Source organism: Neophocaena asiaeorientalis, unplaced genomic scaffold (assembly GCF_003031525.2).
Source record: "Neophocaena asiaeorientalis asiaeorientalis breed wild unplaced genomic scaffold, Neophocaena_asiaeorientalis_V1.1 scaffold40, whole genome shotgun sequence".
In the NCBI taxonomy this organism is placed as follows: Eukaryota; Metazoa; Chordata; class Mammalia; order Artiodactyla; family Phocoenidae; genus Neophocaena; species Neophocaena asiaeorientalis.
Genome location: NW_020185335.1, coordinates 3281712 through 3295074, shown reverse-complemented (window position 1 = coordinate 3295074; position 13363 = coordinate 3281712). Strand labels below are relative to the sequence as shown.

Here is a 13363-nt window from a genome sequence, read left to right as displayed (position 1 = left end):
TTCTCTTTCTTTCTTTTTCTTTTTTTCTGTTTTTTTTTTACATGGAAGAAATGCCATTGGGTCACCTGCAAGTCACTCAATAAGGAGGACATTTTTAATCTGTCTTTGGTTTGATGTACATATATAATCAGAATGTGTTGCCTTAATTTTAAAATATAACATTTAATTACCATGTAGTACTGACTTAGATAGATGGTAATAGATAGATAAATAGTAAAATATATTTGTCCAGTTCTAACCACATCTTTTGAATCATGGGATCTACTTCTGAGGAGCCAGGAGGCGTGCCTTCAGTTAGAACTAAGCTTCTCCTATATCTATTCTCAGTTTGGCCTTATATGTCCTATTGGTTGAACTTATCATGGTATAGATTTGTTATTTTGTTGATCCATTCAACAAATATTTATCAATGCCTATATGTTGCATGCACTCTTCTAGGCACTGGGCATATAGTAGTAAACAAGGCAAAAGTCCCATCCTCTTAAAACTTTCATTATAGATAGTAGCCAGATTCTTAACCCTTTTTCTGAAAACTCACTTATTGATGATAGTTGGGCGATTAGAGTTTTTTATTGCTTTTCTTTGTTTTTTGGTTTTGAGGAGGGAGGAGAAGAAATCCTACTCATCTTTTATATTTTATTTCTTCACAAAATCTTCCTCAGCACTCTTATGCGGAATTTACTGCCTGTTTTTGTGTTGTTTCCTAATGCACTTTATATTAGCTTCTGTTCTGCTTCTAAAAAGCAAATCCGGTCATGTCACTCCCTTATTTCCCTTTTAGTGACTCCCCATTACTCTTGGGTTAAAGTTCAGACGTGACTTACAAGGGCTTTATGATCTGGTCCTGGCCTGTGTCTCCAGAGTCAATCCTCCATTGGACTTTCAGTTCGTCTAACATGCCCTGCTTCCCATTCCAATGAGCTTCCACACATGCTGCTTTATTTACTTAAAACAGTCTTCTTACCCTTTTTAATATGGCTAACTGCTACTAATTTTTCAGATTTCATCGTAGATAGCACTTTCTCTGGTAAACCTTCCCTGACCAAACCCCCTACTGCAGTGTGGGGTACTCCTCCCCTGTACTGCTGTGGCACCTTGTGATGCCATTAACCAAATACACATTACCTGCTATTACCATAGCCACCACTGGACAGTGTTTGTCTTTCTCCTCCTGTTTCAACTCCCAGTTCCTAACACAGTATGTGCTCAAACATTTGCTTCTGTTTCCTGTAATAACCTATGAAGCCCTTGAGATTAGACTGTGTGTGGTACATCATAAGAAGTGCTAAGCAGATGTTTGAATGAATCAGTGAATGAGTGATTGTATTCTTTAGTCTTGGAGTGCAGCCATCTGAAAGAAAAGCTTGTGAACTGCCCCTCCACCCCCCAAACCTCTTCATGTTCTACGTCATACAAAGCCCCTGCTCTGTCTCTCCATCCGAGCAGAGTTTAAGAGCTCATTTTTGCTACTTTTCAGGAATTGAATCATGTATTGAAATTTTTAAACTGAAGCTGCAAAAATAAAGTAATATTCAGCCCTCACCCATGAATAGTAATGGATTTAGAGGTTTCATAGCTTAAGACATGTTAAAACAGTTGTGTAAAATAGACCTTATCGTGTATATGTCAAGTTGAGGGTTTTAGAGGAATAAAGAAAGATGTGTCAGGAGACTAGACTCTGGACAACACTCCTTCATAAAAATGATGTGTGAAAAGCACTGTTGATTGTGAAATCTGCAACTAAACCTACCAATTCTTGAGCTTCTGGGTTAGACTTTTTGATTTAAGAATTTTGCATATACAACCTATTTATATTTTCTCTGAAACCCTTATCAGGAATTTTTAATTATTTTAATTATTTTCCTGACTTAAAAAAAAATTTGTCCTTAAGTAAAAAGAGAAAAATGTATGTCCGAATGGTAGTGTTTTATTTTGTCTGCACATTTTTTCCTTTTATCTGTAAATACAGTGACATTTAATCTTTTTGTTTGTTAACTGAAGTGTGAATGTGTTTTATCTGACTCTGTATAATGGAATTTTATCATTTATAGTAACCATTGATGTTAAATTTCATACTATTCTAACTGGAGTTTTTTTGGCTTCTTTGTTTTGTTTTTCTCTTATACCTAGTTGTTATGGAATTATAAGCTGAACCTAACTACAGATCCCAAATTTGAATCTGTGGCCAGAGAGGTTTGCAAGTCTACCATATCAGAGGTAGGTTGTGAAAGAAAGAATTTTGTGCATATTTAATGACTTAGAAGCGAAAATTACATCTGTTGACCAGACCAGTCATTAAGGGAGGAATGACTGATTCAGTTACTTTACTTTTCTTGGAATTAACATATGTCTTGGCTCAGAGATAGGCTAAAGGGGTGTAATTAGACTTCTTTTTCTTAACATTCACCTACGCTTACAGTAAGATACTGTTGATTCAGACAAGTTGGAAATCAGGCTCTTTTTGTCCCCAAATGGAGAATACAATCACTTCTGTCATCAGTCAGTGCTCTCACACATTGTACAATCTGCTTATGACTGAGGCGTATCAGAATGGTTTCCCCAGGAGGCTGATAAACATTCCTAAGTGTTTTGGCTATGCACTTGGACCAGTTGAACCACAGGGCATATGCTTCAAATAATAGGAGTTAGCATTAAAAAGGTTTGTAAAAAGATTGTATATATTGTTATAAATGGATATTGAGTATAAAAACAAAAATAGTTACTAAAAATGTATAACATTATATGGATGCTAATTGGTGATATTTTTCAATCATTTCTCTTGGCTCAGTGTAAATATCAAATAATATTAGTGAAAATTGTGGTATTGAAATTTTTATTTTAATTTATTTTATTTTTTAGAATTAGTGATAGAAATTCCATGAAGCTGGGGATTTCTTCATACTGAAAGAATCACAAAAAAAATAGTTGCTATTTTTTTACCTCAAAGTTAATCACAGATCTTGCATCATATAGATTTGTCCCCAAACTACCCTATTGATGACTTAATTCAGGACCATTTTCTCCTGAGGTCTTAAGGAAGACTACTCCAACCAGATAAGTCCTCAGCTTGTGTTCCTAACTTTCGTCATTATGGGATCTTGTGGAACCTGTTTTCTTCCTCAGACTTTCTACTACTGAATCAGATATGATTTATTCTTTTAAAGCAGTGACCTTTCTTCATATGCGTTGGGGCTTCAGAATAGAATAGCTTATTTTAAAACATTGATCTTCAGCTCCTAGGTTCAGTATTATGCACCTCAAACTCCCTATGTGACCCGTGTACATACCAGTTTGAGTGCCATGTGGAAATTTAGCTCATAGATTATGCAGATTCATCAGAATAATCTCCCCCTTTGCTGGTTTTATCCATCTATATTTATAAAATGAAACTGGCTTCCTTGTAATGTACATGTTACGTTATGGCCCTCTTGTAACCTTTTGGGGTGTTGTGGTTTTATAAAAGATTAATGTAACAGGGACACTTCTCCCTCCCTAGAGGGAGATTATACTGGAGTCAAGGAAACTAAATATCAGGAAGAACATAGTTGCCAACAAAACATTTTATTCTACATCTCCCTCTTATCTTCTTTCTTAATTTTGGAATCCTTCCAAGGAGGAAAACAACATCATAAGAATACTGAAGACTGCCAACCAAACTTTTTATTTACTCTCCATGATTAAGTCAAATATTGCCTGCTTTTCTCCTGCCTCATGTCAAAAATAGAGTGACTATAGCATTTTTTAATGGCACCTTAAGAATCTGCTCCCCAGCCACTTCAGCGTTTACTCCCATTCATAAATACGTTGACGATTTAATGCTGTTTTTTGCTGTTAATCTTAGAAATTTCTTTTATTAGACTTTTATTAGACTTCTCTCCAATAGAGTGGTTGAAGAAAAGCATACACTTTTAATTCAGACACTACATCTGGTTGTAATTGGTGGTGAACAAATAGGTGTTTCAGTAAAATCTCAGGTGATTGAAGCTAAATATACATTTAATTTCTTATTGAGGCTCCAATTCAAAATGTCTCTTGGTCTTTCTTCAGAGTTTTAAACCATTGATTGCCCAGTATTAGAGCCTATACGAATACTTCTACTTCATTGTTTTAAAACCCAGGTGTCTGCCACTAGTCCTGTATTTTTCATGCAGGGTTTTTCCAGTGGTTGAATTACAAATGCTGAGATTTTCAAGTAGCTATTTCTCCTTTTACTTTTGAAACTTACCTCTGTTTTGCTTTAAAAAAAATCACAAACAAACAAAAAACCCTTTTCTTGGAAATACATTCACGGCCCTCTCTTTAGGCATCACCCCAAAAAAAGAGCTCAATGTTAAGCTGAAAACATTGCATTCAGCTTGTTGACTGTTGAAGATCTCTGCTGCCTCTTGAAGCCAGTGTGAGGCTATTTAAATTTCCAGGTTTGCTTCTTCAAAAGTAAACACGATTTCCTCTCTTGAACTGAGTCTTTGACTTGCTCTGGATTTAATCCTGGGGTTAGACATGAAGAGACCCATCGGCCCATAGGACAATTAGTATGTGGTATATCCTTCACCTAGCACCTTTTGGAAAAGGAGATTGTATTTATCTTATCAAGTGTACATGGTTACCATAGGTGGTGTAATAGTAGAGAATGGTCTCTATTGGTTTCAAAAAAACCAGTAAAATATTCCCTTCTCATTTTTTTTTTCCTTCTCATTTATATTGGAAACAGACATTTACATTTGGCTCCTTCCTCTTGTCAAAACTGCCTTTTTTTTTTAATTGCTCCAAATGCAACAGGCTTTTTCTAAACAACCTTCTCTGCTTTATAATTCAAGCTTAAAACCCTGTAAGTAGATTTCACTTTTTTATGCCTGAATTTCAACATTTTGGGGCTATTTTCCTTCATTAGCGCTTGTGATTTTGTGTACTTTGCAGGAACACTACCCATGTGGAGTCACGCTGTGCTTGATCCACTAGATCATATGTCTAAACCACCCAAATTAGACTTGCAATGGCCTTCCCCTTCCCAAACTTCTTGCCAGACTGCACTGAACATCATTTTTTTAAAATAAATTTATTTATTTATTATTTATTTTTGGCTGCATTGGGTCTTTGTTGCTACGTGCGGGCTTTCTCTAGTTGCGGCAAGTGGGAGCTACTCTTTGTTGTAGTGCGCGGGCTTCTCACTGCAGTGGCTTCTCTTGTTGCGGAGCACGAGCTCTAGGTGCGTGGGCTTCAGTAGTTGTGGTTTGCGGGCTCTGGAGCGCGGGCTCAGTAGTTGTGGCAAACGGGCTTAGTTGCTCCGCAGCATGTGGGATCTTCCCGGACCAGGGCTGGAACGCGTGTTCCCTGCATTGGCAAGCAGATTCTTAACCACTGCGCCACCAGGGAAGTCCCTAAACATCATATTTAAACATATTTCTGTTCTAGACCACAGTGTTGAAGCTGGGATTCTACTAGGTTCAAAAACATATGTCCAAATCCATAGTTAATTCAGAACACATTAATGTCATGTCAAGAGGTAATAGTACGCCTTCCTCCCTCCCTCCCCTTGGTCATTAGGTTTACCTAACATTAGTAGTTTGCTGTGTAGCTTGGCTTGGGATATGCAACTAGACTTTAGTTCTGCACCTGTTTTTCAGACCTATTCCTTAGACTAATCTTCTCACTGTCCATTGTGTTCTTTGCATGGATAAAGGGACTTCTCAGTAGAATCATTATAAAAAGAGCTGTCAAAAGCTCTTTTCAATAAATACATTTTAATCAACTTTCTCAACAAAGCTGAAAATTTTTAAAAAGCTCTTTTTACTCCATTTAAACATGACTTCTACCTAAGCATTTGTATATGTATGTATTTTCTTGCAAAGCATATTAATCAGGTATTTCCTAGAAGGTGCAACGATCTGAGTAGGCATGGCACACGATTTTCTTTAAAACACAAGCATTTCTAAGTGTTTTCCTTTTTCTTCCCCGGAAGAAGAAACAAGAAAATGTCATTCTCTCTTTTGTAAAAGTTGTTTGGTAAGAGAATAGAATACTTGTGTAAAACAGCCACTTTCCTTTGAGCAGATCAAAGAGTGTGCTGATGAACCAGTTGGAAAAGGTTACTTGGTTTCCTGCTTGGTGGATCACCGAGGCAACATCACTGAGTACCAGTGTCACCAATACATCACCAAGATGACAGCCATCATTTTCAGTGATTACCGTCTGATCTGTGGCTTCATGGATGACTGTAAAAATGACATCAACATTCTGAAATGTGGGAGCATTCGGCTTGGAGAAAAGGTATCTACCACACTGCCTTCACCAAAGGGGTCTTACAGACTCGATGGATGAAAAGCTTTGTATGACTGGCATGGAAAAATTTAGGGCTAGAGGTAGACTTAAAGCCGAGGTCCAGACAGCCCCAATATCTAAGGCTAGTTGGCCTGTGGGTACACTTCATCTGTTTGTAACAAAATGTTTCGATACTGTATGGGGGAGTAGAGGAATTAATATCTGCTAAGATTAGTGTTAGCTTCAAAATGCAAAACCAGCTGCTGGTTACCTATAAAGTTCCTCTAGAAAAGTATTCAGTAGTCCTGTGGGAAAAGTAGTTGGATTAGGAGGGACTCAAGTTCTCTAACCTTTCTTTGCATATACCTCACTGTTGCCATAAAAAAAATTACTTAGTAAGCACACCAGTATAAAAGAAGATAATGTATTTAAAAATTAGAAAATTTAAAAATATGGAAGGTACTTTTAGTTTCTCAGAAGAAAGCTAGTCTGTAAATGTGATATATGTTATGTTCATCTCAGGAGAACTAGTTTCAGTAAAGACAGGAAAGAAAATAACTACCTAGGTTCTTCTTCCTTAATTATATCTGATCTTATTTTTGTCCTTATTAGTCTGTTGTCCAGAGGGTCACAATGGAGGTTCAGCCAGGTTAATGCTGAATTTGTTTGCTTAGCAAAAATGAAAGAACTCCTGAAAAGTAGCAGATGCCGGTGGGAGAGGCAGTCTGAGACCTGTGTATGGCATCAGCTGTTAATTGCTGCTGCTCATTTCTGCTGTTCAGGAAGTACGAGAGAAAGCAAAATCCATTTGTGCCTTTGCCCTCTGTTCAGAGCACTGTGACTTGCAGGCTTCCATCCCTGACTGGGGGGCATGGTGTTAGAATTCTGGAACTGCACACACCAGTTCAAATGAAGGTTTGAGCGCTGGTTATTGTCTGGCTGTCACCAAATACCCTTTGCTTCATACCAGCACAGGGCTCGCCCTTTCACAGGAAACCTCTGAGTCGGTCTTGAGAGCACTGTGAACTGGCATTTAGCTTTCAGGCAGCTAATGAAAGGCCAGTTTTAATCAAGAAGGGTGATTCTTCACTTTCCCAGCACACTGCAGAAATGGAACAAAAGCATTTAAGTCACCCTGATAGTTCAGGAAGCGCCTCTGACTTTATTTAGGGTGTTGAGGGTTATATCCAGTTCCAAACCTCGCTCTTAAAAATCTTCATATAAGTGTAACAGACACACTTTTCAGGAATCAGTGATGACACATTTTCATTTTTGTGGTTAGTGATCCATGCTGTAGAGCAGACCATTACAATTCACCTCTCTTTGTAGTAGTTCTTCCCTATTGCCCACCAAGATAATTGCTGGTTAGCTTCCCACTAGCAGTCTGAATTGTCAGTGCAAAACCTGCTTTCAGCTGCGTGTACAAGTTACTAAGTCTGCACTGACTTGAACCATGGTAGAATATAACAGTGCCAGAGCCCAAAGATGTGGCAGTGAGGATTGATTTTTCAGCTTAGTTAAAATAACAAAAAATGTTTCCATGGACCATCCAAATGCACATTTCTGTCATTTTCATCTTTGGCTCTACCTGCCAGTTAGATGAATTTCTTTTTACTCCAGACCCCCACCCTAGCACCCTAGAATGACTCATGCCTGCACTTCTGAAAAAGCATGTTCCTTTCTATGTAATCCACCCTATTGCCACAGCCAAGTTTTAAAATGATAGCAGTCTGTCCTCAGCCCTTCTTTGCCTTTTTCTAACTATAGTTTACTTCTCTGAAGCCAAGTTATTTAGTTTTGAAAATTATCCTGAAAATTTATAAAGTCAGCTTCTGACCATAGAAGAGAACACACTCATCAGTTTTAAATTTGTTGCCCTGAAGCTTGCAAACTCCTCTGTGACTAGCTTTGAACTCACCTCCAAAGGCCAGAGGAGAGGGGTCATGGTTAATCTGTTTATACCCTGCCTCTGTATGAACATATAAATGTCATAATTTCAAAACTATAATGATTTTTTCAGAATGTTAATATATGTAAATTTTTAGAACAAAGACTATATATTTAATAAAACCTTTAGAATTTTCTAAACAAATATTTTTAAAATGAAAAGGCAGATCTCCAAAAGTAAATGTAAATAATTTATATCATTTGAAGAGAAAGTAGAATGTGGCATCCAGTACAGGAACTTAATTGCAGACAAGTGCCCCATATTATTACTCCTTTTATACTTTTCACACACTAGTTTTATCATTTTATCCTTTTCTGCTTTTAACCAACTACTTTGAATAGTTCAGACATTCTTTTTCTCTCTTTACCTATAGAGGTAGATCACAGAAGACATTACAGATGTTGAAATGGAGAATGGTTAATAGCAGAGATGAAAACTGAGTTCTTGCCCACCTTTTTGTGATTAGTGTTATCCTTCTCTGGTCTTTAAAAAATTTTTTTCATAAGGCAAGGTGTATGGAGAAGAAAAAATATTACCTATTGAACTGCTAAAAACTGATCGGGACCCTAGTAATAGTGTGTTTGTTTGTTTGTTTTTTGCGGTACGCGGGCCTCTCACTGTTGTGGCCTCTCCCGTTACGGAGCACAGGCTCCGGGTGCGCAGGCTCAGCGGCCATGGCTCACGGGCCCAGCCGCTCTGCGGCATGTGGGATCTTCCCGGACCGGGGCACGAACCCGTGTACCCTGCATCGGCTGGTGGACTCTCAACCACTGCGCCACCAGGGAAGCCCAGTAATAGTTTTAAGACAGACATTTGTCTCACCACAATAAGAATTTTAAAAATTCATTTTACGTCCATTTACAGTATCATTTGTTATTCATATGTCAAGCCTGCATATTAATAACTTTTTAAAACCTAACCCTAAGTAATTTCATTTTCTTGTAGGTAATGTGCTGCTGTACAGTTCCTTGCTTTCATTCATATTCAGTAATAACCCTACAGTCTTCTTTGTCAAATATTTGCGTACATTTCAGTTGTATAACTCAAATGGGCTGAACTGAAAAGCTCAGAGACTCTGGGAAACTGAGAAGAATTCCTGAAATATCTTTATTAGAAAAAATTATCTAAAGTTATGATGAATGAAAATATCTAATGGAGGTGATGTTATGGCACAATACTAATATGTGGTGCTACAATTGCTATAATTAAAATTACATCTCACATTCCTTAGAGGATCTCAAACCGTGGTGCTGGTGCATTTAAACAGTTGTAAACCCTAAGTATACAGGGAAACACTTAGACTCATTACAGGGAAATCATTTCTTTACCCTATGATGTCAGAACTAAAGGGTAAGTCTAAATCGTGAGTTGACTATCATGCTGTTATTTTCAACCTCTTTTATATGATTACAACCTAATTGCTAGCAACCTCTCAGTAAGTTATTATGAGCTACTAAAATTGGGTATAGGACATTATTTCATTAACACAAAATCATGTTTATAATAATCTCTTGTAAACTGTAAGTGACTGATATGTTTCCAAATCTTTGTTATCACAGGTTTGTTTTTCCTTTGGGAAGTGGAAATGGGTAGGGCTCTTCTAAGTGAGCCAAAGTCAGACACATTTTAGTGTCACTCATAAATTAGGAAGAAAAAATAAGCCTTACTCTGAATTTCTGGGGTTGTGTCCACTTTTCTCTCTGTCCTTATCTTTTTGTCACTTGTCCTTCAGAGTTTTTTCTCCCTTCAGAATTACTCTCTAAAAAAACTTTTTGCTCATCTCCCGTTTCTAAGCATAGGATGGAATCATAAAGCTAGTGAGAAAGTTTGAGGTACAGATAGAAAATAGGAAGGCGCGAGAATCTGCTAGTATAGTGTGCTTCCTGATCTTTTTTGGATCAGAAAACCTTTTGAAATTTAATGAAAGCTATGAACTCTCCTCAGGAAAAATATGCAAAACCCACATACAAATTGTAGGAGTTTCATAGCACTCCAAGATCTAAAAAAATAAATGGTGGACTGTTAGCTAGGTGCCTTATGTTCTGCAACTTGGACGAGTTGATAAACTCCTCTAGGCCTCTGTTTACTCAACCGCACAACAGGTATCACAGCTCGTAGCCCCTTGTCACAGGTATATTAGGAGAAAACATGAAAGTTTTCATGAAAATACTTGGAAATAAATGTGCTGTGGAACAAACCCTATTACAACAAAATGGAAAAAAACTATATACATTTTTTGTTGAATTGAAATTTTAGTAAAATAGATGTTTCCCTACCTAGTTTTAGGAGTCTTATATACAGATGATTTCATAACCATGGTATTTTACTATAATGAGATTTTATATGCGTGCGTGCGTGCGTGTGTGTGTGTGTGTGTGTGTGTGTGTGTGTGTCAGTAAAATGATAACACTGAATTTTCTGCTGCTTTGGTTTGGTATATTTATGGATATACCTCTCAAGTTTTTGAAGCATATCTTCTGAGTATAGAAAATTAGGACTCTTGAATAGAAAGTGTTTAGGGGAAATTTTTCATATTTTGAACGATTGAGTGCTTGTGGTTGCTGTGGGGTAGATGCAATGTACAATTAAAGATAATTGGATGGTTTTAGGAAAGCTCTCAAAAGCAGTTTGTATAAATGGTGGTAATCTTGTTAAATCATATTAAGATAAATCCAGAACATCAAAGTGAACATTACACTAAAGATTGGGGTCTTTGCGGACAGTATAAAATAGAAAAAAGAGAAAGGGGGTCTCTATAACATATTTTCTCAGTGAATTTTGAGGTTTGTTGTTATTTTTTAAACTTGACTAAAGCACTATTATTTGAGAAATACCTAGCCCTTAGAGGTAAATGAACAGATATTTCTGCAGTGTTCTATCAGTATTGACAATGAACTGTGATCACTACATTGGGCTGATGTAATTTCTTTAAAATTTTCTGACATTTTAAACTCTGAAAAGTCAGGTTCTTGTTTCTAGTGTAAACTAACCTGACTTAAATTTCCCAGGATCTGTATTTTCATTTATAGCTTGCAACTATTACATTCTTACCAAAGATTATCGAGGGCATTTTCTGTAACTTTCACAATGTGGTTGGTTCTCACCCTATTTCTCAATAGAACATTGATAAACAATTGTGTGTTGAGTTGGTCTTTTTGGTTTTTTGTTTTTAACCAAATGATGTTTATTTGATGCTCATGGTGGTGAGAGTTTTTAAATGTTAGTATCCTTGCTGTTTTAGGATGCACATTCACAGGGTGAGGTGGTGTCATGCTTGGAGAAAGGCCTGGTGAAGGAAGCAGAAGAAAGAGATCCTAAGATTCAAGTCTCTGAACTCTGCAAGAAAGCCATTCTCCGGGTGGCTGAGCTGTCCTCAGATGACTTTCACTTAGACCGGCATTTATATTTTGCCTGCCGAGATGATCGGGAACGTTTTTGTGAAAATGTGAGTCAGCTCAGAAACTGTTCTTCTTTGCTTCCTTTTCTTCCTAAATATTTTTTTATACTCGATTCCAAAATTAAACCAACACAAGCTGTCACATGTAGAAAAGTCACTGAAATGGAAGGTGGAGTTGGTCCCAGGATAACAGAAAGTTATCTGGGTACTGGATACGGCTGCTCAGCCTTGAGGTAACATCTAGTTAACACTTGGCTTCGAACAGTCTCCATACGTTGTTTTTTCTACTCTATCTCACTTCTCAATTTCAGTTCTTGGAAGTCTGTTTTATATATAGGAATCCTATCTTACCAGGGAATCCCATTCACATATATTCCGTGGCTAAAAATTGGCCATATTACGTATTTATATTTAACTACTTTTGGCTAAGACGAAGGAAGCAACAGGTGGCTAACTTTTAAAACCAAATCTTTGGTTACTACCTGCATACCCTATAGAAGAACTTTCCAACCCTTTAGGCAGAAATAATCTTCATCTTTACCGCAAAGGACTGAGCGTGACTTGTGTACACTCCCACTCTGCCTGCTGTTTTGAATTAATAGCTTTAACTATCAGAACCACTGATCAGAGCCAATGCTAGAGTTTTATTGACTCTAGCATAAAGTTGTAAGAAGAGAGACTCATTGACGCTTCTCTTGGTTTCCTAATTAACAGTATGTCTGGGAACACATGACAGTGTATTCAAATACCATGGGAAATTTTTTTTCATCTTTACTGCAATCATTACTTTCTTTCAAAGGCTACTAAATTTTATAAATGGCTGAGCCATGTGTTCAAAGGTAGTCATCATTATAATAATTTAACAGAAAGTTCTTTAGAAGATTGTGGATATTGCCCAGCGTAACTACTTAGCTAGTGATGATGATGACGTTATATTCCATCTTACAGACACAAGCTGGTGAAGGCAGAGTATATAAGTGCCTCTTTAACCATAAATTTGAAGAATCCATGAGTGAAAAAGTAAGTATTACTTTGAAACAAACCAGCATTTTATTCATTTTCTTAAAAGCTTTCTCAAATCCTCTCAAACAATATTCTTATAAACTCATACCAAAATATAAAATACTGATACAGCTTGTCCTTTTCAGGGGTAAGATACTTGGCTTTTAGTAGGAAACCAAAGCATATTTTACCTAAACCAAAAAAATTAAGCTTCTCGTGATATCTGGACTTTGGGACGCCAATGGGGAATCAATTTGGGGAGTAAAATCAGAGAATTTTATGTCAGAATCACACTGAAGCCATCCCTATGTACTCAAGAAGTTTAGACTAACCAAACCAATATGCTTCATAGATAATTAGCAATTTAATTTTTCAGCAACTGTGTCATTAAGCTTTCTCATTACTGTTAGTTCTTTGTCCCTGGATGAATGCAAGAATCTTTCATGACTTTTGAAAGTCATTATTTTTGGCTTTGCTATCCTGTCACTTACTTTCCTGTGCAGCTGAAGAAACGTTTTTCATTTCACTTCCTTATATCATTTAGTATTGAATAATTATATTTAAAAAGTATAGTAGAATGGAGCTTCCAGAGTGTTATGTCAGTTGCCACTTTCATTCTGGTAAAATTTACTTTAGGGATATTGTTGAAGAGGAAAAGAATACTTTGTCAAGTTCATGTATTAGAATCTACCAAATATTTATGTGTTTTGGACAGTTGCTATTGTTGCAGCAATCAGCAATTCACCATAGAATTCCAG

The 13363-nt window shown here is 36.9% G+C and overlaps 1 protein-coding gene across 1 annotated transcript in view; it reads left to right on the top strand.

Moving 5' to 3' along the window:
* The window catches only part of GLG1 (golgi glycoprotein 1), a 150461-nt gene that overhangs the window by 95907 nt on the left and 41191 nt on the right, over positions 1–13363 (top strand). The window contains exons 3-6 of the mRNA XM_024735478.1: positions 2131–2217; positions 6052–6267; positions 11448–11651; positions 12552–12623. Of these exons, the coding sequence (XP_024591246.1) occupies positions 2131–2217; positions 6052–6267; positions 11448–11651; positions 12552–12623 (579 nt within the window). The remainder of the gene's footprint in view (positions 1–2130; positions 2218–6051; positions 6268–11447; positions 11652–12551; positions 12624–13363) is intronic.